The sequence below is a fragment of the Alexandromys fortis genome, unplaced genomic scaffold, assembly GCF_014885135.2.
Source record: "Alexandromys fortis isolate MF-2015 unplaced genomic scaffold, M_Fortis_MF-2015_v1.1 scaffold_79, whole genome shotgun sequence".
NCBI classification, from domain to species: Eukaryota; Metazoa; Chordata; class Mammalia; order Rodentia; family Cricetidae; genus Alexandromys; species Alexandromys fortis.
In genome coordinates, this window is record NW_026067964.1 from 1,420,582 (window position 1) to 1,447,534 (window position 26,953).

Here is a 26,953-nt window from a genome sequence, read left to right on the forward strand (position 1 = left end):
CTCTTTGCACCTTGTCCAGTTGTGAATCTCTGCATTAGTTTCCATCTACTGCAAGAGGAAGCTTCTCTGATGATGTCTGAATGAGAGTATATATGATGTCTGGTCTATGGGTATAGATATAGCAGAATATTATTAGGAGTTGTTTTATTGCTATGTTTCTTTAGCAGAACAATAGTATTTGGTTTTCCCCTCAGCCCATGGCCTATCCAGTTTCAGATTCTAGGCCACCTGAGCAGTGTCAGACATGGGTTCTATCTTGTGAAGTAGGTTTTAAATTTAATTAGAGTGGTTGGATACTCACACAATGCTTGTGCCACTATTGCACCAGCATGCCATGCAGGCAGGTCACTACTGAAGATTAAAGTATTAGTAGCAGGGTTGTTGCTTACCTTTTCCCTTTGATGCCTACAGAGTGCTTTCCAGTACTATGAGCACTAGATAGTAGGGGTGAGGGCTCTAGTTAGGCACCTGTATTAGTCAGGGTTCTCTAGAATAGCAAAACTTACAGAAAGAACCTCTCCATATATATACACATATACATAGGCATATATCTATATATGCATATATACATCTCTATATATATACATCCATGCATACATACACACATATGGGACTTTTTAGAATAACGTACAGGCTGTAATACAGCTAGTTCAACAATGGCTGTCTACCAATGGAAGGTCCAAAAATCCAGTAGTTGTTCAGTCCATGAGCCTACATGTCTCAGTTGGTCTTGGAATCCCAAGAAGAAGGCTCTAATGCCAGTGAAAAAATGGACTCGCTTGTGAGGCAAGTGCAGGTAGACAAAGAGTGAAGCTTCCTTCTTCCACGTCCTTTAAAGGCTTCTAGCAGAAGGTGTGGCCCAGATTAGAAGTGAGTCTTTCTAGCACAAAAGATCTGAATTAAAGGTGTGTCTTTTCATCTCAGAAATCCTAATTAGAGTGAATCTCCCCACTTCAAGTTAAGCTAAAGTCCCTTACAGGTGTGCCTTTCCATTTTTGGGTTTCAGTTCATTCCAGTCATAGCCAAGTTGACAACCAAGAATAGCCATCATAGCACCAGTTCCACCTCTCTCTGTTCAAATAAGATGCTCTTCAGCGATACAGCATTGCCATTAATTTGTGGAGAGCGACCAACAGCCCCAGCAATAGCCTGAATTGTTTGGGAGTTTCAATCAGGCCCCTGTGGCCAATGACTCAACTAGATGTAACCCATTCTGGGCACTGGAGGTTTCCCTTGGTAGTGCAGGGTGTCTAACTGGGACTTTGTTGCCCTGTTATCAAGAGGCTCCGTTTAGATTTCTTCCATATGTGTATATATTCTTCAAAGCTTCTATGTGGGACATTTGTACACCGTGTGAAGGTGTATTGCCATGTGGCCTATAGCTAGGCAAGAAGTGTAGGCGGGATTTCCAGGGGGAGAAGGGAAGAGGAGGAAGAATTGAGGCGCACAGCAATTGCCAGCCAGACATGGAGAGGAAATGGGAGGTACAAGTTGGAGGAGAGCCAGTGCCACGTGAAAGAACATGGGTTCATTTAAGTTATAAGGACTAGTTGAGACAAGCCCAAGATAAAGGTTAAGATTTCATAATTAATAAAAAGTCTCCAGGCCATTATTTGCAGACTGGCAGTCCAAATGTAGTCCTTGTCTTAATTGAGGTTTACTATTGCTGTGAAGAGACACCATGACCGTGGCAACTCATAAAGAAAACATTTAATTGAGGGTAGCTTGCTTATAGTGTCAGAGGTTCCATCCATTATGCTCATGAAGGGGAACATGGCAGCGTGCAGGCATACATGGTGCTGGAGTTGAGAATGCTACAGCTTGCTGTGGTGTGGGAGGTCCTTCTGTCTATGTGTTGCTTTTATTGGTTAATGAATAAATCTGTTTTGGCCAGTGGATTAGCAGAACAGAGCTAGGTGGGAAAAACTAAACGTAATGCTAGAAGAAAGAAGGCAGAGTCAGAGAGACACCATGTAGCCACTGCCAGAGACAGATGCACCAGAACTTTGCCAGCAGGCCAAGAGCCTGGTGGTAAATATAACTTAATAGAAATGGGTTAAATTAAGATGTAAGAGCTAGCCAATAAGAAGCTAGAGCTAATAGGCCAAGCAGTGATTTAAATAATATAGTTTCTGTGTAATTATTTTGGTACTATGGCTGCCAGGAAACAAACAAGTGGCCTCCTACAACAAACTGGCACTCCATTGTGTGCCAGCTAAATCCACATAAAACCTGAGAGGGTTTGGAAAGGAATTCTAGACACTAAAAAAAAAAAGTTTAGCTGCATTTTTTTTTTTCTGGATGGGCTCTGCTTGCTGGCAGAATGTTGCAGCTCCTTTAAGAGAGGTCTTCCTGATTCAGTGGTAGTAGCAAAAACAAATAAAAAACTCACACGGTTTCAAACTGGCAGCACAAACCACTTTGGCTCTTTCAGGAGGCCAAGCACTTGAATGGTGTTTGTGGGCCCAGGTGCTTGTATGTCCACTCAGGGTCTGAAGGAAAGTAGCTGAGACTATGTCCAAAGCTCGGCGCTCCCCGCCTGGGCAGGCAGTGGGATCAGGTCTACCAGGCTTGCACAAGCAGGGAAGTGTTGAAATAAGGAGCAGCAGGGCTGCGTCCCCAGCACCCCAGCCGCCTGGCTAGCTTATGCCCGAAATAACAACACACAAACTGTATTAATTTAAACACTGCTTGACCCATTTCTATCTAGCCTCTTCTAGGCTAATTCTCACATATTAATTTAGCCCATTTCTAATCATCTGTGTAAGCACCCCAAGGTGCGCTTACCAGGAAGATTCTAGCCTACGTCCATCCTGCGTCTGCCCAGGAGAGCTGAGCATGGCGTCTCTCTGGGAGCAGAGCAGAGTCTGACCTCAGTTCCTCTTCCTCCCAGCATTCTCTTCTGTTTACTCCACCCACCTATGTTCTAACCAATAAAATGGGCCAAGCCAGTTTCTTTACTAGCCAATGACCTTCCTCCATCAGGGAAGCATGGCAGATTCCTGCCACCATACACAGAGATATTTCTAGGCTATGCAGTGTGCTGCATGGCAGATTTAGCTATTACTTAGATAAAAAAGGGTTTATGTGTGCATGCTCCTTCTCAGATTAAAGTGGTGAGTGCAGCTCCTACCTGGTGGTCCCAGAGCTGGCAGTAATGGTACCTCTGCCATTTTGAAAAGTGGAGGGAGGTGGAACCAGCATCCAGGGCTGCTCTGACCAAGCTGCTTACCATTTTAAAAACTCTCTAGGACAGAAAAGGATTACAGATACACAATAGAACAGATTCAGATATAAAAGACCTTTAAATGAGTCACAGTGTGTTTAAAAAATGTACATAGGCTTGGGAGAAGAAGAAAAAGAGTAAAGAGACAAGTAAATGTAATATAAAAGAGTACAGGCAGTTATAGATTAAAGGAGTAAATATAATAAGATAAATAGTAAACTTGTAGAAAAAGTAATATAATAAAAAATAAGCTGTGTAAAGATGGAATATACACAGAGAGTCTGAATTATGTATATTATTGTGTTTTCTTTGAAAGTTTTTTACTGTTAAAGAGCTACATAATGAGAGACATTTCATTGTATGAACTGCTAAGTTAAATCAACATAAAGGTATCTACCTTGTCTTCAAAATTTGGGTCTAAGGATATGTTGCTTTGGAAAAGAGGTTCTGCTTTTGTTTCCATGGAGATGAGAACCTATGGAATCCTTCCAGACTAATGTGGTTTGATGGACCAAGACCCCCAAAAGGTCGCCATGAATACCCCCAAAAATTACTTTGCCCAACAAAAAGCAGGAAGCAGTTTGGAGAGAACTATGCCCAAATTCCTAAATATTGGTTATAAATGTTTCTTTACATTTAAAGGGGATATGATATAGAGATCGATACTTTGCATTGCTATGGGTCTTAGTTTATTGACACAAATTTTAGGTCAATTTTGTTATATGTATATTTCTGTTATTGATTAAGGAATTGTGTTTGGGCAGCTCATTTGAAAATGTAATGCATAATTAAGAAATATAGGTTAACAGATAATAAAGTAAAGCTTGTAGTCATGTTAGGATTTTTAGATATATAGAGGTATATTTCAGTTAGATTGGTATTCTTCAAATCTCTCAGAGACCTTCAGAATATGGCATTTAAAATGTTTTAAGAAGTTAGGACTTTTCATGACAATGAGGCACATCTGCTCCTGACAGCACCAATCTATTTCAAGAGGATGATGGGCATTGAAGAGGCACCTGGAGTTTACTAGCCATTTGGGCAAGAAACTGCTCTTGTCTGGGACTGCTTGATGTTATGCTGTGTGAGTTGGTCATGCAGGACCCACACAGAGAAGGCTGCTGAAATTGCCTAAAGGTGAGATGTCCTTCAGGGTTCCATCCATTTGCCTGCAGATTTCATTATTTAATCTTTAACAATATTTTAATGTCATCCTCTATTCATCAATTGGACTCAAATATTTTTGTGTGTATGGATATTTTGTCTGCACGTGTGTCTGTGTACCCTGTGTGTGCCTCATGCCTTTGGAGGCTAGAGAGGGCAGCAGATTCCCTGGAACTGGAGTTAGAAACTCCAGTTGTGAGTGGCTATGTGAATACTGGGAACCCAGCCCAGGTCCTCTGGAAGAGCAGCCAGTACTTTTAATTCTGGAACCATCTATTCTGTCTGTCAGTGGTTTTTTTTTCTTTGTTCTAAAGATAAAGTTTAGAGTTGGGTAATTAAAGGTGTGTTGTTGGTACACTTCTTTAATCCCAGCACTCAGGAGGCAGAGGCCAACAGATCTCCATGAGTTAGAGGACAGCCTAGTCAAAACAGTGAGTTCTGAGCCAACTGGGGCTACATTGTGAGGCCATGTCTCCAATAAGTAAGTAAGTAAGCAAATAAATAAATAAACAAACAAAATTTGCATGCAACTTTATTTCCTGCAAAAGAGAAATTAACATGCCAAATTATTTTTATGTTCATTCCCTCACTACAGACAAAGCACAAATACACAAAACATTCTGGCTCTCCAATAAGCACAGAATTGAGCAAGAGGAACAGGATGCTACAAAGCCTGTGTTAGAGAACAGGGACTGGGGAGATGACTTAGTGGGTAAAGTAGTTGCAGCGATGGTTGTGAGTCACCTGATGTGGGTGCTGGGAACTGAACTTGGGTTCCCTGGAAGGGCAGCAAGTGTTCTTAACACTACGGCGTCTTTCCAGCGCTGTCGTCTTCCTGTTTAAAGCCTGTGAGGAGCCCGGCGAAGGTGGCGCACGCCTTTAATCCCAGCACTTGGGAGGCAGAGGCAGGTGGATCTCTGTGAGTTCAAGACCAGCCTGGTCTACAAGAGCTAGTTCCAGGACAGGATCCAAAACCACAGAGAAACCCTGTCTCGAAAAACCAAAAAAATAAAAAAAAAAAAAAAAAAATAAATAAAGCCTGTGAGGAGTAAGCAGACCACAGCTCAGGGGTCAAATCTGTCCCTGCTGTGGAACAAGGACGACTATGCACTCAAGTAAAGAAAATTCTGGAATATGAAGCTTACACGAAATTCCAACTGAGGTGCGCATGGCTACAGCTGTGTGCCCACAGCCCGGCCTCTTTGTTGATACACGGACTGTCTAGGGCTGTTTGCCAGGGAGGGCAGCAGAGTGGAAGAGCTGTTGTGGAGGCCAAATTGTCAGAGGCCCACAGAGCCGGCGGCATTCACTATCAGCCCCTCCACAAAAAGCTCTCTCACCTGCTTTAAGCCTTGTGGATAGACAGAGGCAGCTCCCACTAAGGCCACTTGCAAGAAATAGCGAAAGCTTTTGAGGAAGCCCTCATGGCAGGAGGTGGGAGAAGAGACTGTTGTCATGTGCTAACATCTGTCCAGTCACCATACTGGAAAAACCCAGCACTACCAGAGCAGGAGGGTAAGGCCTGAAGTCACCAACTGGGGCTGCAGCCATTATGCCTGAGGAGCCAAGCAGGTGATAACAAACACCAGGGAGAAACCTGGGATCAGGCCAGTGGCACGACAGATGTGGCAGGCTTGGCTAAGGTTCACCTACTTGCTGCCTGAGTGAGTTAGGTCACCTGGACACAGAGAAAGGCTTGGGGGGCTTTGCAACCTTCTGTGGAAAGTGAGCCCAGGAGCACCGTGGGGTTGCATAGCCAGACACCGCAGAGGCCCTACCTCAGCTGGCTCATACAGATACCAGCTGATTTTTGAGTTGCATTATTTAAAGATTTTATTTATTATGGATACAGTGTTCTATCTGCATGCAAGCCTGCATGCCAGATCTCACTATAGATGGTTGTAAGCCACCATGTAGTTGCTGGGAATTGAACTCAGGACTTCTGGAACAATAGGCAGTTCTTTTATCCTCTGAGCCATCTCTCCCTGAGCCATCTCTCCAGCCTGAGTTACATTTTTTTTTCTAGTATAACTCAGCTACTGAGGCAGATACTTGGGCATTAAGGTTTGGATCTTAAATACCCTCCAAAGACCATGTACTAAAACTTGGTGACCAACCTGTGACACTCTTAGGAAGTGGTACAACTGTTAGGTGTGGCCTAGAGGAAGGAAGTGAGGTCCTGGGGATGTGTCCTTCAAAGCAATGCTAAGCTGGTAGCCCTGTCTCCTTCTATTTGCTTCACTTCCTGGCTGCTATCAGGTGAGCAACTTTGGTTCATTCTGAACTTCACACAGGGATGTTCAGCTTTGCCTCAGGCTGGGGCCAAAAAGTTAGGGCCACGTGATCAGGGATGAACTGTGGAGCCCAAACCTCTCTCCGCTCTCTTGTTCATTTCAGGCGTTTTGTCACGGATTCAGGAAGTTAACCCACACAGCAGGCAATGACTGTCCTGCCAGTTGGGAACCAGAGACATAGACCAAATCAGACTGTCCTCGACTGGTAGGCCGCAGAGCCGAAACTACTCACAAGGAAAAAGTTTGAACTGGTGGGCCACAGAACTAGATGAATGCAAGAAAAGAGAAGCAATGATCTAGAGGATGTGAATGAAGGGCAGCAGCAGCAGGGACAGCTGGATGTGCGAGGCGCGAGGCTGATGCAGCAGCAGGGATGACTGGAAATGTGAGAAGCGAGGTTGATGCTGCAGCAGAAGGCATGGCTGGATGTGCCAGTCCGAGGCTGATACTGCAGCAGGGATGACTGGATGCGCGAGGTCTGAGGCTGATGCTGCAGCTTCTTTTTAGCAGGGGAAGCTGTCCCAGCACCACTGCCCTAGCTGAGCAGGGGGATGGTGGTATCCAAAGCACACGGAGAAGGAAGGACTCAGGGGACAAGGCTCAGATTCCAGGTGGGTCTCCATGTAAAGGCTAAAGAGTAGCAGGCTGAAGGTGAGATTTGGAGTGACGGAGACCAATCAGATGCTAAACAGCATCCAGACAGACGTTCCAGAACACCAGTGATGATGATGACAGAAAGGGCTGGGAGGTGACCCCATGGGGTGGGAATGGGGGATTTCTGAACGAGATAATAAATAACCACAGCTCTGACAAAGGGTCTTGAATGTTCTGTAAGTACACAGGATCACAGGTGCCCTCATTTAGATTAGCCGGTCAAAGGAGGCCTCCCTGGGGAAGAGCAGCCCGCTGGAACTGTAAAGGCTGAAGGGGAGTTTGTTAGTTTGTCCTCGACTGACTGGAGACTGACTGATAGTCAGAGCGGCTTCCAGCTGGAGGCAGAGGGTCCTGGACGGAGCACTGAGCCTGCTACCGGCCATGAATCTGTGCAGTGCGTATTGTCTTTCTGCATCACCGGGACAGGAAGCTGCGGCTGTGCCCACCTCTAGGGTACAGAGCACACACAAAGCACTCACACCTCTGCAAGGTACCAGCCTGGGCTACCGCGGGGAGGGTGAGCCATTCTGAGGATTCAGCTAATCGTTTCTCCTGGATTTGCCCCAGCACACAGGACGGCAGCTTTGTCTTTCTCTGCATGGTCTTCCTTCCCTCAGCTAGCCTCTGAGTGAGGCTACAAAAACAGCTCCTAACGAGCAGTGTTCCTTTTCTTCTGTCTGAAACAATATAGTCTCAAGCCCTAGCTCTACCTGCAGGCTAGGGCTTCCACAAAAGACTTTTGTTGAAATGTGGGCCACTGAGGGGGGGGGGGAGGACTGGCTCGCTGCCAAGCTTCCTTTTTATTTATCAAACCCTCCCAGCTCTCAGGTGTTAGGCTCTTAGTACTTGAAAGATTTTTTTTTTTTTTTAGGTCAGAAGTTACTGTGGGAGAAGGTGAGGGTTTCCAGTGTGTCACCGAAGTGTGTCACTGAGATGATTAGCCACACCTGGAAAGAGCCTTAACCCACCAGACCCCTGGCCCGTGTTATGCAGCGCTTTGGAACAGCCAGGGCGTCCCACCCAGGACTGAATGAGTCAGGCCATGTTGAGAGCTATCTCTAAGTGCGTCACACAAGCCTCCTTGTCTGACCCTAAAATATCCTAAATATCTATATAGGTAACATCCAAAGGATTCTCCCCCCCCCCCCCCCGCCCCAGTGCATTGTCCACAGTCTCTCTAAAGGAAGCAGGAACTAGAGTAAGGCTTCCTTTCTCCCTCTTTTCTTCCTTCCCTCCCTCCATCATCTGTTTTCTTGTTATACTTCACTGGGCTATAATTTCAGAGCATGGTAAACTGATTGGACTCTGCCTCAGAGTCAATGGTGGCCACCAGGGAGTGGGGGGGCTGGGCGGAGAATTTGGAGATGAGTCTACAACCCACAGGGAAGGACCTGGGAGAAGTAGGGCAGGTGGAACCCGAGCGCTGCCCGTGGACTGGCTGTAAGGTCACATGGCCCACTGGGGACCCCAGCACCTTTCCCGAGTGCTATAAATGGAGATAACCAAAGACAGACAGACAGGACGGATAACATGCTGATGGCGCAGACAGGCTGTGGCCGCTGTGTGTGCTGGGCTGGGGGAAATCTCCCCTGAATAAGTGCAGAAATGTTGTCCTCAGTGAGGCCACAAGGGCTCCAGGTGAACTCTTCCCTCCCGAAATGCATGCATGCGTCCCACACTCCTGGTGAGGCAGCCAGGCACTCAGGCAGGGCTTGTCTCAGCCATGCAAAATCTGCAGCACCAGCCAGCCTGCAAATGACTGCAAAGGGTCACAGTCTTGTAAGGTTCAGTTGAGGTACTCAGCGTGACCTTAAATTCTAACATGACAATCAGTCAACTCCTACCCATGTTTCGGGCTCCTGGGTTGAGAAGAAATAAGAAAACAAAGCAAAACAAAACATAAAAACGACCTCAGGAATACTGGCAGCATTTGCTGTGAAGCTGGGTGGCTGGATCCAGCGAGGCATTTTCAGAGGAGTATCTGGGAGTCTTGGGAATGTATTGAAACATGGCTCCCAGTACCCAGGCTGGGTAGTTCACAACCACCTGAAACTGGTGGGTCCAACACCTCAGGTCACTATGGGCACTGCACTCACATGTACACACAACCCTACACACACACACTAAAAAATTCTTTTAAAAAATCTCTAACTATGGCTCAGTTTAGAGTACTTGCCTAGGAAAATAAGGCTCTGAGATTGTTATCCAGCATTACAAAATAAATCAAATAAAATATTAAATCAAACGAATCAGCAGCCCTAGCTTCTTTGAAGGCTAAGGCGGGAGGATTACTTGTGCCTGTTAACCTAAAAGTTCCAGATCTGCCCTCGAGAGCCCACACCAAGAAATAAAATCAGATCCAACACTGAGCTCAAAGGACAGCCCAGGTGTCTCCCCACCTGCACTGAGACTTCTCACCAGGTGTCTCCCCACCTGCACTGAGACTTCTCACCAGGTGTCTCCCCACCTGCACTGAGACTTCTCACCAGGTGTCTCCCCACCTGCACTGAGACTTCTCACCAGGTGTCTCCCCACCTGCACTGAGACTTCTCGCCAGGTGTCTCCCCACCTGCACTGAGACTTCTCGCCAGGTGTCTCCCCACCTGCACTGAGACTTCTCACCAGGTGTCTCCCCACCTGCACTGAGACTTCTCACTGTGCTCTTCAAGGCCCCATGGAAGCCGGCGGGCTTTCTCTTCCCTATCAGTTCTGGCGCTCCTGAGCTGGCTGTGTCATTTGTGCCCCATGGTTGTCTCTGCTGTCTTCACCCCTTTGCTCACCTGCTTCAACCACCCTGGCTCCTGCTATTTTCCAAACACGCCCATCTCAGAGTTTTGCTGCTTGTTTGTTTGTTTGTTTGTTTGTGTGTTTATGGGTATGGATACTTTGCCTGCGTGGATGCTGGCACCAGGTGCATGTCTAGGGCTGGCAGAGGCCAGAAGAGGGCACCAGAGCCCCTGGAACAAGTGAAAGACAGTTGTGAGCAGCCCTACAGGTCCTAGGAACTGAACCCGGGACCTCTGCAAGATCAAGTGCTCTTAATGGCCAAACCATCTCTCTGGCCCCTGCTGTTTTTTAAGGTTTATTTTTATTTTATTTATGTGTATGTGTCTATATGTGTATCTGCCACGAGGGTGCTGATGCCTGAAGAGGCCAGAAGAGGGCATACAGCCCCCTGAGACTGGAGTTACCCATAGTCCTGAGCTGCCCAATGTGAGTGCTGGGGACTGACCTCCACTCTGGGTCCTTAGGAAGAGCAGCCAGTACAAAGCCATTGTTCTTCAGCCCCTACACCGCTGTGATCTCTGCCTAAAGGATTCTTTTCTCCTCTTCCCAGATATTTATAAAACTTGTCCTCAGATCCTTTGCAGTACAGCCGAATTCTTCCCTTGATTTAGTGGCTCAATCCAGAGGACTGGAATGAGGCGGAAGTAGAGGCGTGGAATCTTAGAGGCTACTGCACATTTCTGCATATTGCCCTCCTCTGGAGCTTTCTGGCGTGACTCCCACAAGGAAACCCAAGTGCCCCACTGTAAGGACATTCTTGCAGTTCTGCTAAAGGGATGGCTCTTGGCCACGGGGTTGTGACTCACCCTGAAAGATGCTGCTCCTGCCCCAGCCACACCTACTCATATCTGCCTTTCTGGTCCGCACTGGGGCTGCAGCCTTGGGAGAGACCCCCAAACCGGAACCACCCAGCTAAGCCACTCCCAGAAACTGACCTCTTTTGTGACCTCCAGGAACTGTGGGAGACAGTAAATCTATTGTTTTCAGCTTCTTTGTTTGGGGGCTGTTATACAATAATAGACAGTGTGGCTTCCTCATTCCCAGCGAGTCTGTGCCACTGCGCTGCCTGTGAGACACCTCCACCACTCGCCCCATTAAGAACAATCCTTCTCCACCTGCTATTCTCCGGAGCTCTGTCTCCCCACTGAATTTATAAGCCAATGTTTGCTGGTGAATAACTGGTATTCACCGCTGCTCTAATTCTCCTGCATTCAGGGATTGGATGGATCTGAGGCACATCCAAGTTTTGTTTTGTACTGTTTTGTTCTCCGAGATCAAGCCTCATTGTGTAGACCAGGTTAACCTGGAACTTGTTATGTAGCCCAGGCTATCCTTGAACTCCTGCGTTTTAACCTCCCAATGGGGCTAGGATTATAGGCCTTTGCTACTGTGCCTCCCTTCGTTCAGTTTTAAAATCTCGTTTTGTTGCTGTTTTTCTTAGAGGTCCATCAGATGTACCTTTTCTCACTGTCTCCGGCTGGGGAGGTGCACCAGCTTTGGATCAGGCAGCCCCTCTCCCAAGACCAGGCGTGATCTAGAGACAAGCACCTTGAAGTCATACTTGACAGACCATCAGTTTTCACGGCTTTGGTTCAGCCGAACAGGCTCCAAAAGACACAAATGGTGGCTGTCCCGAGGGAGAGCTAATCTGATTGTCCTTGGTGCCAGGACATTCAAGGCTGTCATGGGTGGCGAGCCCGAAGTCATGTGGCACCAGAGGGGCAGCTGAATCAACAGGCCCTTTGCAAGCTCATACAGGACTCAGCCAGAGACTAAAGGGAAGAAGGAGTAGGCAACGGGCAGGCATGGAAGGCTTTGCTCGGGGAAGAGCAGTAAGCCGGCCTGGGGTGGGGGGTTCTAGTCCTGAGTGAGGGCCCGCCTGAGTTCTCAGGGAGCCCGTGGCTCGCCACTACTGTGCAATGCCCACTGGCAGTCCTCTGCCCCTTAACTGGACATGCCTTCGTACCCTTCCAGAGGATGACTGGTTTATCGTGGCCCTTTGACCTAGAGAGCCCCCACCCAAGACGTGGATGACTGCAATGTCCTTGGGATAGTTCCTTTATTGATCTGCACAGGTCCCTCCCTGGCATCACAAGACCAAGTAATAAAAGCATTCTCCAAGTTCACAGCATGTGTGTTCTCTGGGTGACAGGTGAGCGCAGGGCAGAACTTTGAACTTTGGGCACATCTGGGAACTCGCCCCCCCCCCCCTGCAGGCAGATGCAGTGGTCAGTTCAGCTCTGGGCTTCAGTTCCTCCACCGAGTCAAATGGTCTGCTAGATTCCCATGCACTATGGCCCCGACCTGCCCAGGGAATTGGAGACACACAGTAGGGAAGCACAGGCTGTAGGTATAAGGCAGGGACTCTGCAGAGCCTACTGGGTGCTCAGTGCTGGTATTAGCTCTTGTGAGAGACTGCCTTGCTAAGAGACTCAGTGCTCAGAGCACCCTGGCTGTGAGAAAGCCCACATCTGGCCCGTGAGACAAGGGCCCTCCCCTACCATGGCTGTGAGCCTCCCCATGAACCTTTCCTATTCCACCAGTCCCAAAGCCCAGGTAACTCTCCAACCCTCTTAGATCCCCCGCTGTGATTCCTTTCCTCACCTTTTCTTACCAAGCCGAACTTATCATAGGGAAGCTAGCAAGAATGGAAGGGCTTCCAAGGAGACAGGAAGTTAGTGAGAAAAAGCGTGGCTGGGAAAGTCCCCAGAGCTCTGGGTGCCTCCGTGCTTGGGTCCAGAGCACACTTGACTCACTTCTCACAGCGGCTGACCTCTGGTGTGGAAATTAGCACAGTTGGATACTTGTCAACTGTCACGGGGCAGGTTACAAATAGCACGGGGATTAGCAACCCCATCAGAAACTCGCGGTCAAGGTCAGGGAAAGTTAACAGTTTAATCCCTGGAGCACCAGGAAGGGTGTTTTATGGCTGCGTGCACAGACATATATTGCCTGGACAGGACAGGGTGACACACTTGATGGGGGATCCACTTCAGTCTAAGAGCAAGGCTCTCAGGTTGATCTAGATCCCCTGTCTCGCTCTCTAGCCGGCCCAGGTGTTCCCATACCCTGTTGTAGAAAGCTCCCCGCGGGGCTCTAGCTCTGGACTCCCACGTCAGGATCTCAGAGCAATAGAAAGGCCATCTCTGCCTTCTGAGTGGCAGTGGCAGCGGACGGCGGGACCCGGCTCAGCCGCGGATTGGGGTCCTCGGCTTTCTCTGTTGCTCTGTCCTGGTCTCAGCTCTTCCGCAGCTCCAGGAGCTCGGCACCTAGGCTGCAAAGAAACCGGTGCCCCTCCCAGCTGCCCGCCACGTAGCCCCGGCTGCCAGGGGGACAATCTCAACTCTGGTACCCCCAGTTCGGTGGAGCGTACCAATCTGCTTCTCCACCCCCGTCCCTCTCGTGCACCGCCAAGTCTTACCGCCCCTAGTTCTGCGCTCGGGCGCTTCGCGCCCAGGCCCCAGGAGGGCAGCACCCGGCAACGGCCAGCTCCCACCGGTCAGCCCTGCCCTGCCCCGCCCGGCCACCGTGCCCGCGGACCAGGCACCGCCCGGCCCTGTGCACACGGAGGCGGCCCTTCTTCCGCGCCCGGACGCGCAGAGGGTGTGCGTGGAAGCCAGGCGTGCGGCGGAGAGTCCCAGGATCAGCTCAGGTAAGCAGCACCCCGGGAACTGCTGCAACTCCCCGCAGACACTTGCCTTTCCTGGCCTGGCTTTGCCAACTCTCCGAGCTTTGGAAGCAGAGAGATGCTGTTGATTTGGGACTGACTGACTTTTGGAAACACCAAAGGAGTGTTTATGAGAGGATTTGGCTTTGTGGGGTAGACTCTGGAAAAGTTTAAGGTAGAAAAGGTTCAGTTTCTTAGGTACTTTTCCATCTATGTGAATGTCCCTAGGGAAGACGTGTTTTAAATTAGCATGATGCTTTAAGTCTTCCTTCTTAACAGCATCTTTATGGAATGTGACTTTTCCAAGATTGAGAAGAAAGCTTACTTCATCCGTTTCCTTTTTTCCCCCTCCACTTCCTTCTGGTTCTATCGCACTTTCCCTGGGAAAAATTACTTCCCATGATGGCTTTAACCGATTACTTTCTGTAACCAAACTCACCTTCTTACCTATGGTTTTGGTTTTACAAGAAGGTCTCAGCCATGAACTCCTTCCTGTGATCTTGAATGTGAGTGGCAAAGTACGTTTTAAAGTTTTTAAAAATTATTTTTGCCTGCATGTATGTCCATATGTGGATACCCTGGAACTGGAGTTACAGATGGTTGTGAACGGCCATGTGGTTGCTGGGAATTGAACTCTGGTCCTCTGGAAGAGCAGTTCAGTGCCCTTAACCACTGAGCCATCTCCCCAGCGTGATGTTTTAAAGTTTTTTTCTATTTGGATATGTCCTTCCTGACTTTGGATGGTGTTCGTGAGTGGTACAGTAAGGGCCCTTACTCTCACTTGCCCAAGCGAAACAAGATCGCTTCAGAGAAACAAGATTGTTCAGAGACCAACACTGTGTGACTCAGCACACCGTTTAACCATAGCTTAGCTAAGTTGGCATATAATACGATTTTGTTTTATTTTGAGACAGGGTCTCTATATTACATAGCTCTCTGGCTGTCCTGGAACTCACTCTGTAGACCAGGCTGACCTCAGACTCAGAGATCCTCCTACTGCCTCCCAAGTGCTGGGATTAAAGGCGTGTGCTACACGCCCAGCTAGTATGAGTATAAAATACTCTTGAAGTACTGGCCTTTTGTGGTTCTGTGAAAGGTTCTTTCCCCGTGTTCCTGCTTTTCCAGGAAGCTTTGTGAGTCTTTAGTGCTTTGTAAGCAAGTGCTTTTCAATGTGTCTAAGCCTCTGTGGCAGTGGGTGGCGCTGTGGTGGAGGGTGAGCCTTAGCCACCTGCCCTGGCCTGTCCCCCTACACTGTCTACCTCCACAGTGCGACTGGACTTTACCTGTTGTGCCCGATTCTCTCAGGTCAAGCCAGGGTCCAGAAGCTGAACTGCCAGTGGGGTTGGGGTGTCTCTACAGCCCCGGAGCTTGCATCAGATAGATGAGCCATAGAATCACATTTTGACAGAACTAACTTAAAAGTCCACAAACCCACTGCCCTTCTGAACTACCTCTCTGTTCTGTTGAAACTGCTGGCACTGGGTTGTGTGTCCACGCAGCCTTAGCACGAAGTGAGAATTGGAAAGCCGCGGGAGTCTTGAATGGGAAGTGGCAAGTTAGTAACTAGACAAAAATTTACAGCAATTCTCAGAGCAGTTCTGACTTGATACCAGGCAGCTGTATATCAGATATTCTTTCCATGGCTCTTCCCTTATCTGCTAATTGTTATTATTATTATTATTATTATTATTATTATTATTATAGCTTAGAGACATGAGTTTGTAAGATTTAGAACAGGAAAAGCCACATTCAGTCATTTTATTTATTTATTTATTTTTAAAAAGATTTCTTTATCTCAGAAGCATGGTAGTTGAATTTCCTCTTTTTTGCTCTATTCATGAAATTACACATTTGGGAGTCTTTGAATGCCAGTTCTCCTGACTCATAGGCCAAGTCATTGTTCTACAGCAGACCGATTGCATGACATTCCGCCTCCTAACAGGTCACCCTCCTGTGATTTCTGCGATGGCCAGCAATAGATCACAGCTGGTTGTAGATACCTGTACCCGCTGTGATTTTGCATTTGTTATTCTTCGCAGTAGATACCTGTATCCACTGTAATTTTGCATTTCTTATTGTTCACAGAGCCTAAAACTGCGGGAGAGAAGGAAACGTATTTCCCCTTCACGCCGGAGAACAGCTAAGGAGCCTTTTCTTTTCTGGCCATGTCTTCCGTAGGAATGACTGAGCCAGATAGGGACCAGAGGGACACGCATGTCAGCAAGCTCATTTTCTTCCTCTTCATCCTCGGAGCCGTCCTGTTGTGTGTGGGAGTACTGCTCTCCATCTTCGGCTACCAGGCATGCCAATATGATAGGCCCCTCTCACACTGCAGCATGGTGCTAAAGATTGCTGGGCCGTCATGTGCCGTGGTGGGGCTTGGGATTGTGATTCTGGCCCGCTCCCGGGCACGCCTGCACCTGCGGGAGGAGCAGCGGCGAGGTCACCAGGACCCTGACCAATCCTTCGTCTGTGGGGAGAGCCGCCAGTTCGCCCAGTGCCTCATCTTCGGGTTCTTATTCTTGACCAGCGGCATGCTCATCAGTGTGCTGGGTATTTGGGTGCCCGGATGTGGCTCAGAATGGGGACCAGGGCCCATGAATGAGACGGACAATGGAGAAGGAGACCCCCAGATCTGCAGTTTCCTGTCTCTGCAGATCATGGGGCCCTTGATTGTGCTTGTGGGACTGTGTTTCTTTGTAGTGGCCCATGTTAAGAAGAAAAATAACTTGAGTTCCAGCCGAGATACCTCTGATATGGAAGGGGGACACGCCCACAGTATGGAGCCTGTCCATATCACTGTAGGTGAGTCTGGGTCGTTTGTGCAAGGGTTCAAGTCACAGTGGGTGTGGCTTCAAGGCTTCACCAGGCTTCCCTAGGTCTGGTCCAGATTTCTTTTCTCAACTCCTCAACTTCTCTCTGTCTCATACATGTGCACACACCTGAACACACAGGTAACCCACCACCAAACACACACACACACACACACACACACACACACACACACACTACCATCTTGTGGGAATTCTGCTATCCCCAGCAACAGTATTAACACAGTGGCTCTCAAGCCCCCCTCATGCTGTGGTGAGCCCCAACCATACAATTATTTCTTTGCTACTTCATAACGGTAATTTTGCTAGTTATGAGTCAAAATAGTGTAAATATCTGTGTTTTCCGATGGTCTTAGGCGACCCTTGTGAAAGGGTCATTGGACCCCAAGGGAGTTGCAGCCCACAGGGGTGGAAGAACAGACAGATTTGTAGACTGTACTATCCTAAGCTAACCACTCTGGTTCATCTGTTTGTGTATATCCACGTTCACAGCGAAAACACAAGTATCATAAGAGCTAACACTCACAGGGGATCTAATCCTGCACACGACCCCCGCCAAAGAACTTCTTATCTGAGATTCAGTCCTGCTTAAAGTGAGCCATGAAGGCAGATTTACCATCTCCACGTGAAAAGCAGGCTGTCACTTGTCTGCCCTGAGGGCTTCCTTTACAGGACAGTATATAGTTAAAATGAGCATTAATTCCAGTTCCCCAGTTCCTAGAATTACTAAGAGCGTCCTTGTTTTTTTTTTTTTTTTTTATTTCTAGCTATTGAGACATGGTCTCACTCTGCAGCTCTGGCTGTCCTGTTACTCACTCTGTAGACCAGGCTAGCCAAATTCACAGAGATCCATCTGCCTCTGCCTTCCTATTGCTGGGATTAAAGGTCTGTGTTACTACGCCCAGCTAAGGTTTATTTTATTATTATCATCACCACCATTATTAGTATGTGTGTAGGGATATATCCATGTGAGTGGAGGTGCCTGAGGAGGTCAGAGGAGGGGGTTTAATCCCCTGGAACTGGAGTTACAAGCAGTTGCAAGCTGCCTGACGCTGGAGCTGAGAACTGAATTTGGAGGCCCTGAAGGAGCAGTCCATGCTCTTAACTGCTGAGCCATCTCCACAGCCCAACCACCAATATCCTCTAAAAACCAGTTGAATCCAAAGAGAACCTTTCCAGTTTGTCAGAGTGGTAAATAGGTCAGAGTTCATCCACCATCTCCTCGTAGGAGAGCAGGACTTCATTCATTTTCTGGGCTGAGGCTACAGGGGCAGGGGGCAGGGAGGGCAGACGTTGCCAGTTGGAAGTGTTTCTTCCTCTGGCAAATAAGTGTCCTTAGCTGGTGACAGAGATGAAGGTGCCATCGCAAGGTGTCACAGGCTGAAGGTTTTGTTCCATGTGAGGCGGCGCTTTAACATTGGACACAAGTGGCCACATCCTGTCCTTTTTGTTCTCCAAGACAGGTGCTGTTCGGTTCCAGCCGACAGCTGTGGCAGCTGAGCCCAGGGATTCTGAGTTTGCTTAGGGCTATGGTCACTGGCAAGTCTCCTCCCTACAAGGAAGCGGCATTCTCTTTCCTACATCCTCCTGGCACTGTCACCTGGTGGTGCCAGCCTATCAGAGTCCGTCCTTCCCCGGTTCTCTGGTAGCAGAGTTACTACCTGTCTAGAACATTCTGGGCAGCGGCCGTGGTGGCATGCCCTGGAAACCTACAGGATTGGGATTGGAAGACAAATTAGAGCTTGCTTCTGGTCCCCTTTTCCTCTTCTTTAGAACACAGGGGTGTTCTAGAGCGAACAGAGACACAAAAGCAAACTTTATAAAATTTGACTACACCCATGCAGCTCAGGCGGAGGTGGGGCGCGGCGTGGCATATCGCCATGTGAGCAGAGTGCTGTATTTGAGCAACTCCACACGTTATCTAGCAGCTGGATTCTGATGAATTAAGATTATCACTAGAAAGCAACGGGAGACATCCCTGGGAAGTTGAGGGAGCGTGCTATTGACTCTCGCAGATGCGTTAGCTCAGGTGTGCCTGATGAGGCCGACTCCATATTGCCCCTGGAACACTCAAAGCTCGGAACTAAAGGCCAACTTAAAAAAAATGTGGTAACCTATATGTATCCCGAAAGTTAGTATTTCAGCACCAGGCATAGTCACACATGTTTTTAATCCCAGCACTCAAGAGGCAGAGGTAGACAGATCACTGTGAGTTTGAGGCTAGCCTGGTCTACATATAAAACTCTAGGCTACACAGTGAGGCCTTGTCTTACAAAACAAACAAAACAAAACAAACAGAAAACCAACCAAAAATAACCAGAACAACAAAAAACTTCCTGGCTTAACCCTTTTTAATTTTCATTTGCTTTTGTGTTCTTTGAGTGTGTGTGTGTGTGTGTGTGTGTGTGCCTTCATACATGCACACATGTGTGGCAGTGAGAGCTGGTGATGCTGGGCATCTTCCTCAGTCACACTGCATCTTGTGTTTTTGAGACAGGGATTCCAGCTGCCACCAAATGGTTGCTAATTTGGCTAGGATGGCTAGCCAATGAACCCCAAGGATCCTTGTGTTTCTATCTCCCCAGAGTTGGGGTTACAGAAACATGTCATTCTGCTCAGGGTCTCACATGGGTGTGGGGATTTGAACTCATGTCTTCTTTTTGAGAGTCCAGAACTGTACTAAGCCATCTCCCAGCCCTCTTTTAACTGTTTTAAATACACAGTATGTACAGTTTATATATATGTATATATATATTATAATGTAATGTTATAAACATATGTATCTGCGTTTATATAATATACAGTACATACAATGTAATGTTATTAAATATACTCAAGATATTGTAATACTAGCATCACCATCAGCTTCCAGAATCTTCCCTTCATCCCAAACAAAACACCTGTTAGCCAGGAGTTCAACCCCTTCCCTCCCAACCACAACCCATTCTTGTCCACCTGGACTATCCAGGCCTACCCCAGAGTGCACAGGGAGGTTTTGACCTTTTATGGTGTGTGTATTGGAACAAGACAGAAGTCATTAATTTTGCTTTTTTTTTCTGATGTGTTTCCCCAGGTGACTCGGTGATAATATTTCCGCCCCCTCCACCGCCTTACTTTCCTGAGTCTTCAGCAGGCACTCGACCTCCTGGGCCTAACAGCTTGCACCCCAGTGAAAACCCACCTTCCTATTCCAGTCTTTTTAACCATGGGTAAGACTTCCCTCTCTTCATCCGTGGGCATGTGTCACCGGTCCAGGCCTCGGCCTGAGTTCAAGCCAGTCTAGCTCTGGTGACATTAAAGTGCTGTGTCTGATGTTATGTCAAGAGTTCCTGCCTTGATTCTCACACTCAGCCAGGAAACCTTGAGTAGCTTGTAGACAGAGTGATGAAGGGTTGCTAGGAAACCCCTGAGCATCTTGATTGGTCCTACTGGACACACCTGTCACACTGACAGCTGCAAGGGAGCTGGAGGCCTGTGCTCTATTAACTTGGTTGCTTCAGACGGCAGAAAGGTTCAAAGCTCCAGGGGTCATGTTCAGAAGGATTTCAGTATTCTAATGGAGGAAGTCCTGACCTGGCCTAGCTGGGCCTCTCCATCCATGTTCAGTTGCCCCTGGACCTCAGAGCTTGAAAGAACAATTGAGAGACAGATGCCCCATGCCCCACTCCACATCAAAAGCAGGAAGGAGATTCTCATGGGATAGCAAAAACCCAAGACAGACTGAGAGCGTAAGAGGAAGGCTGGTCTCAAGAAAGCGGGGAGACACTGACCTCCAGACCTCAAGAAAGGGGGAGACACGGACCTCCAGAGTGAGTGACAGGGACAGTGAAGGAGGTCACACAGACTAAGGGGAGATGGGGGTTTGCTGCTGGTAGAGGGAGCATGAGAACAGACATTGGAGGGAGACTTCCCGGGCTGGATGTACCAAGAGAGGCGGTACTGATAAGGAACACCTAAGACATGATAGAAGATGTCCAGGCTTGAGTTCCGGGCAGTGCCAGACAGGGACAGGGACCAGGGTGTAAATGCAGCTCTTGCTTCAATGGAGAAAGACCAGGCAATTGGAGAAAGACATCTAGCAATGAATGCTGTAATTTTTCCTCCAATGGATAAACTTTCCCAAACCTAAAACCACGGCTAGGGGCTTCAGACAAGTCTCTGTTGAGGCTGCAGTATTGATTTCAGTACCTCCAGGGCTGGTTTGGCTTGCATTATCTTCCGAGTTTCACAGTCACTCTAGGCGGAAGGTACTGCTACCATCAGAATATTATTGATGGATCACGGAGAGGCATGAGGGTAGATCTAAGATCACCCACTAGGAAAGCAGCCGAGCGGGACACAATTCTAGTCTTTTGCTGTTGGAGCCTCTCCAGGGACTAGTGTCCTTCCCTGCCTCGAGCTTTCGGTTTGGTTTTTATTTTTCCATTTGCATGTGTTCATGGACCTTGTATGGCCCTCAGAAGACAGTGTGTGCCAGTGGCACTCCAGCTGTCTCTGCATGATGTCGGAACCTTTCTGCTCAGACTCGCACACACTCGCACAAGGAGACACAGACACACAGCACACGCCTTTTTAAAAAGAAGAAATTAAGGCATAACGAAAGCAGATCTATAAAGTACAATAAGCAAGCATGATGGTGCACGCCTTGCCTTTAATCCCAGCACTCGGGGAAGCAAAGGCGGGCGGATCTGTGAGTTCAAGGCCAGCCAGGACCACGTAATGAGACCCCGTCTCATCAACAACAGCAGCGTAGAATATAGGAGAAACAACTCCTAGTCTGGTTTGAGGCTCCTGGAAGTGTGACATTCAGAAAAGTCTCGTGCTTAAGGGCTGTCCCTGTTTTCATCGTGTCCCCTCATAATTTTGCTCTTTCTTTCTAGGAGGGCCCCAACTCCTGAGATCCAGGGCGCAGCCTCTGAGAGAGAACGGGAACTCATATACACCATATCTGGACCGGGGTCACCCTCCGAGAGCTCACACCCTGGACATCTTCCACTGGATCTGCCCCCTAGATACGAAGAGAAAGAAACGGCCCTAGCCACACCCTCGGATGCACCTTCTGAGCCGTCCCCACCATGAATTATGGACTACAGTTTTATACATTTCATGCATTGTTATTTTATTTAATTTTTTAATAAAACATACAATAACATTGGCTGTGTTCCCATTTTTCTGCCATAACATCAAAGGAAGTAGCCACGTTTTAGGTTAGACCCCGCTGCTGGTCTTTCAGCCCCCAGATGCGGTGAAGTACCTTCGTGCAGGCCACCAGCAGGACACCAGCCTCCAATGTCAGGGGCTGGTGGTTTTGTTTGTACTGGTGGATAAGGTACCAGAGGCTCAGGGAGATTACTGTGTGTGTGTACGCATGCGTGCACACACACCAGAGATCAACCTTGGATGTTGTTCCTCTGGAGCTGTTTATCTCCTTGGTTTTTTTTTTTTTTTTTTTTTTTTTTGAGACAAGGTCTCTCGTTGGTCTGGAACTCAGAATGTAGGGTAAGCTAGCCAGGGAGCCTCAGGGAACGCTCTGTCTGCACTTCCTCAGATCCGGGTTCCAAGTATGCCACCACACCAGCTTCTGCACAGAGGTCCTGGGGATGGCATTCAGGTCCTGCTGCCTGCAGACCATCTGTCCTGCCCTGCCCTTAGCTGGTTTCTGGAAACCAGGCTATGAGTGATCGGCGCTGCCGGAGGCCAGCCAGTTGTCTCCGTTCTGTCTCCAGCGTTATTCGCTTCCGAAACAAGGGATGAAGTAGTTGTCCTAATTTCTCTATCATGTTTCCTCCTCCCTCTCTACTCTCCTCCTTTCCCATTCCTCACTCCCTCTCCCTTCTTTAGGAGCCTCAAGGCCTCAGAGCACAATGGACAGTTTGGAGCCTCTGAATCAACTGGGATGCGATTTCCCTGGAGACCCCGGTCTGCTTTATTTATTTATTTATTTATTTAAAGATTTATTTATTTATTACGTATACAACATTCTGCCTCGATGTATGCCCACATGCCAGAGGAGGGCGCCAGATCTCAGTACAGATGGTTGTGAGCCACCATGTGGTTGCTGGGAGTTGAACTCAGGACCTATGGAAGAGCAGCCCGTGCTCTTAACCTCTGAACCATCTCTCCAGCCCCCTCTGCTTTATTTTTGAGACAGGATTTTGCTATGTTGTCCAGGCTAGCTTCGAACCTGTGCTCCGAGTTCTGGGATTATAGGAATAAACCACTATACTTGTCCCCCTGCCACTCCTTCCCTCTCTCCCTTGGGTGTACCTAGCACTCAAGTGTCCGTCCGACCACAGAGTACAGGTGCTGGACAGGGCAGTTCATCCGCGGCACTCACTGGTCCCGTGTGAATTACCACTGTTGATAAATCAGGGTGGCTGTTTGGACCAGCACTTCCAGCCTGTTTTCAAAGTGGACCTTTAGTAGGTTGAACCACTCTTAGAAGTCTGCGTTAGTCCTCCTCCTGGCAGGTTAATTATTCATGTTTTAAAATTAGAACAAAAGGTAGATTATCGTCACTTCCTTCTGCAGCTGTTTGTTTAAAATGGCCACGTTGAACCTGAGAGGGAGAATTACTTCAGCTATGAGTCTTCATTTAGAATCCAGAGCCGATTTAGTGGCTCTGAGTTGGATTTGTGGCTGAGTGTTTTGCTTTTATGTAGTTGTAAAGCTAAGCAAACAGTTAGGAAGGGTCAGGAGGAAGTCTGACCTTGCAGGCTTCAACCGCCTGGGGAAGGAAGTCAGAGACGCGGCCCTGCAGGAGCTCCTTACTGCAGAACCGCAAAGACGGGAGGGAGAGCTGAGCCAGATAGTGTCCCAGATGTTAGATCTCAAACCTGGGACAATCAGGCTGACAGAGGTGCCTACTTAACACATCAGAGTTCTCCCAGCATCCCTCAGTCCCTACCTGTTACAGGGTAAGGCTAGCATTCCCCACTTTGCCCTGAACTCTCCAGCCCAGGGGCTGGGCAGCCTTTCCTCCAGCTGCCCTTCCCTACATAATCAGCCATTTTGTTACCTGCCCTGTATCTCCTGGCCCTCCCCTCCCCCCTCTCCTCGCTTAGCCCAGCTCAGGGTCATGCTCACTCTGGACTCTCCTAGACTTCTCCGCCTTTGCGATTTTGTCTATAATAAACTTTCTCCCCCACCATACCCAGGAGCCGCCATATCCTATCCCTCCTTTTTTTTTTTTTTTTTTAATTTCTTCGTTTCATTCAACAGGAAGACACATCTTTGTCAAGGTTCTGATCCAGGTGACACCTTCCAAGAACCTACTCAGGGCTTCAGGCTGCTCAGAACTATCAACTTCCCTTTCCTTTTCATTTAAATTGGGCCAACATTTGCACTAGAGAATAAACCATTTTGTGTGTGTGTGTGTGTGCGTGTGTGTGTATGAGTGTGTATGTATGTGTGTGTGTGCGTGCGTGTGTGTGTGTGTCTATATGTGTGTGTGTGTGCATGCGTGTGTGTGTGTCTATGTGTGTGTGTATGTATGTATGTATGTGTGTGTGTTTCTGGTGCTGAGGACTGAACCCTGGGCCTTGTGCGTGTTATGCATGGGCTCTAGCAATGAACCACATCCCCCAGGCCAAATTAACCATTTTTTTTAACCATTTTAAAGTGAAAATCCATTGGCATTTAGTCCACGCGCCCCCCCCATCCTAACCACCACTTCCTGCTCCCTTAAATAAAGGCCATGCTCACTAAGCCATTGTTCCCCACTATTCCCGTTCACACCCTCGCTCCCAGCTCCTCACAATTCCCACGCTGTTTGCAGCCATTCTGGATAGTTCATGTTAGCGGGATCGTACAGCACAACCTCTTGTGTTTGACTTCTTTTCGTTTAGTATATTTTGAGGTTTATCCATGTTGTAGCATACATCACCCCTTCCTTCCTTTTTTATGGTCAAGTAATATTCCACGGTATGGATCTACCACAGGATGTTTATCCATTTATACATCAAAATACCACTTCGCCTTACTGCTAGCAAGGTACAAAGATTTGAACTTTTCTATATCCTCATCAACACTTGTTTTCATTTTTTTTTAAATAAAATATAACTGTCCTCTACGACATGCAGTAGTATTTCATTGTGGCTCTGATTTGCATTTCCCTAATGACCAATGAGGTTGAGTACTGTGATGGCTGATTTCAGCTGTCAACTTAGCAGGATCTGGAGTGGCCTGGGAAGGGAATCGCACCGAGGGATTGTCTGGATTAGCTTGGCCTGTGGGCACATCTGTGAGGGATTGTCTGTAGTAGGTTAACTGAGGTAAGAGAACTCACCGGGAATATGGACTGACGGTGAGGGCTCTGAACGGAATGAGGAGGAGGGAGGGAGCAGAGCGTGACCAAGCAGCGCTATCTGCTTCCTGCTGCCCTGCAGCCGTGAGAGGAGTTGTAGGCCGAATACACCTTTTCTCCCTTCAGTGGCTTTCACGAGACTCTTTTATCACAGGAAAAGAAACGAAGATGGAAGTTGCTATTGAGAAGTGGGGCTGCTGCCGTGAGGAGCCCGAACAGGTGATTTTTTGGCCTCTCAGACTCTTTTTGTGCCCCCAGTGTGCTGGAGCAGAGCCTGAAGGAGAGGAAGACAGACTGCGGAGGCCTGGATGGCGACTTTCCAGAGGGAACACAGACTCTTCCAGCAACCGGGTTAGGGGCCATTTGTGTAATTTTGACCAAGAATATGGCTTCACTGTGCTCTTGTCTTGAGAACCTGAGCAAAGATGAATTCAAAGATGATGGTTGATTTTCCAGGACATTACAAGGCAGGATAGTTTTCAGGCTGGTGAAGAAGGAGCAGCTGTACGGAGAAATGGAAATCAGCTGGGGCCTTCACTGGAGCCTGGGCCATGCTTAGCCTCCCAGACTGTGAGCTAAATAAACCTCTTTTCCTTTTAAGGTAGCCCCCCTCAGGTACTCTGTTATATAATAAAAATGACTAACACAGAGCTCTTATTTCAGGCTCTGCGCTTATGATTCTGGGAGGAAACATTACAAAAATTTCCTCTGAGGTCTAAAATTCAGGTGGGGTGACCTACTCATGGTGGGAAGTGCCGCCATGTTGCCTCCGTAGAATCTTTTGTGAACTCATTGCCTTTTTCTGGGACTGTTGAAGTAGATCCCAGCCAAGCCGTTCTGCTAAAATGAAAGCAAGTTTTAGCTAGTCATTCTCTTTGGTATTTGAACTGTAGAGCGAGGAAGCGTGGGAGGAGCCAAGGGCAGAGGTACTCTGAGGAAGAGAGTCACAGGGTCTCTGGGTGAGGCAAGTAAGTGGGGCAGGAAGAGACATGGTGGCCCTTTGATGCCCTCCTGCAGATGTGACCATTGGCTTGCTGAGTGGGTATTGCATGGGGTCCTGGCTCTTCTAAGGGGACCGTCATTCTAAAGTGGCCCTCAGGAAGGGAGAAAACAGGAGACAGGGCACTCTCGGTACTAAAACGGAAGCAGTCTCCCAAGGAGGGCAAGAACCATGTGGAACAGCTGCTGGAGGTGCCGTCCCTCCATCCGCTGAATCAAAACCTCGAGGCAAGCCGTGTTTATCTCCTCGGAAATGCTGGAGACAGGACTCCACGCAGAAACAGAAGAGACAGCATCTGCCTTCTCCAACTTCTGGGGAGTCCTGCTTACGTTTCTCAGCTGGCGCTCAGGGACCTTGAGGGGAGGTCTGTGAGGCTAGAGGAGGCCCCCAGCATTGTTGCTGGCTTCCCCCATCTCCTTGTTTCAGCCTCCCGGGTAGGAAACCCTGTGCTCATCCCCTAAGGAAGGTGTGGTTTCAGCTTTGCTTGTTGTCTCTGATGAGGCCAAGACTGGTCCAGCGGGTACCCATGATGTTTGTCAAGTGAAAAAAGTTTGAGGCTTCCCAAGTGGGGCACAGCATTCAAAGGCCCCAGCCAGGGTTTCTTCCTGCCTGTCCCCACCAGACCCTGGTGAATCAGGCGGGTGAGGTTTCCTGATGGAGCTGGGCTGGGTTTTGCTTGCTGCACCCTGATCCTGGGCCTCCCATACAAGGGCAGCAGTGAGCGGGATGAAGTCAGGAAGCACACTGCGGAGGTGGTGGGCAGGAGGAGGCGAGCTGACTTGAGGGGAACCATGCATGGTTGCCCAGAAGCCCTCCTGGGATTGATCTTGCATACCTGGAATTCCTGGAGTAGCAAGCTTGGTGCCTCCAGCTCAGGTTCCCTGGGAGGAGCAAAGTGAGGTGGGGAGAGGATGAAGGCGGAAGCTTTCCTAATTAGGACTATTCTCTCTCTTCCCCCCCACCCTGTGTGTATGTGTGTGTGTGTGTGTGTGTGTGTGTGTGTGAGAGAGAGAGAGAGAGAGAGA

General features: G+C 48.4%; 1 protein-coding gene across 1 annotated transcript; it reads left to right on the plus strand.

The window, feature by feature from the left end:
- The first annotated feature begins 12,885 nt into the window (after positions 1-12,885).
- Positions 12,886-21,778, plus strand: Tmem171 (transmembrane protein 171). Its single transcript, XM_050153906.1, has 4 exons — positions 12,886-13,777; positions 15,878-16,597; positions 19,697-19,832; positions 21,504-21,778. Exons 2-4 carry the CDS (start codon positions 15,958-15,960, stop codon positions 21,700-21,702), a joined length of 975 nt encoding a protein of 324 aa, XP_050009863.1. The 5' UTR covers positions 12,886-13,777; positions 15,878-15,957; the 3' UTR covers positions 21,703-21,778.
- Positions 21,779-26,953: the final 5,175 nt, after the last annotated feature.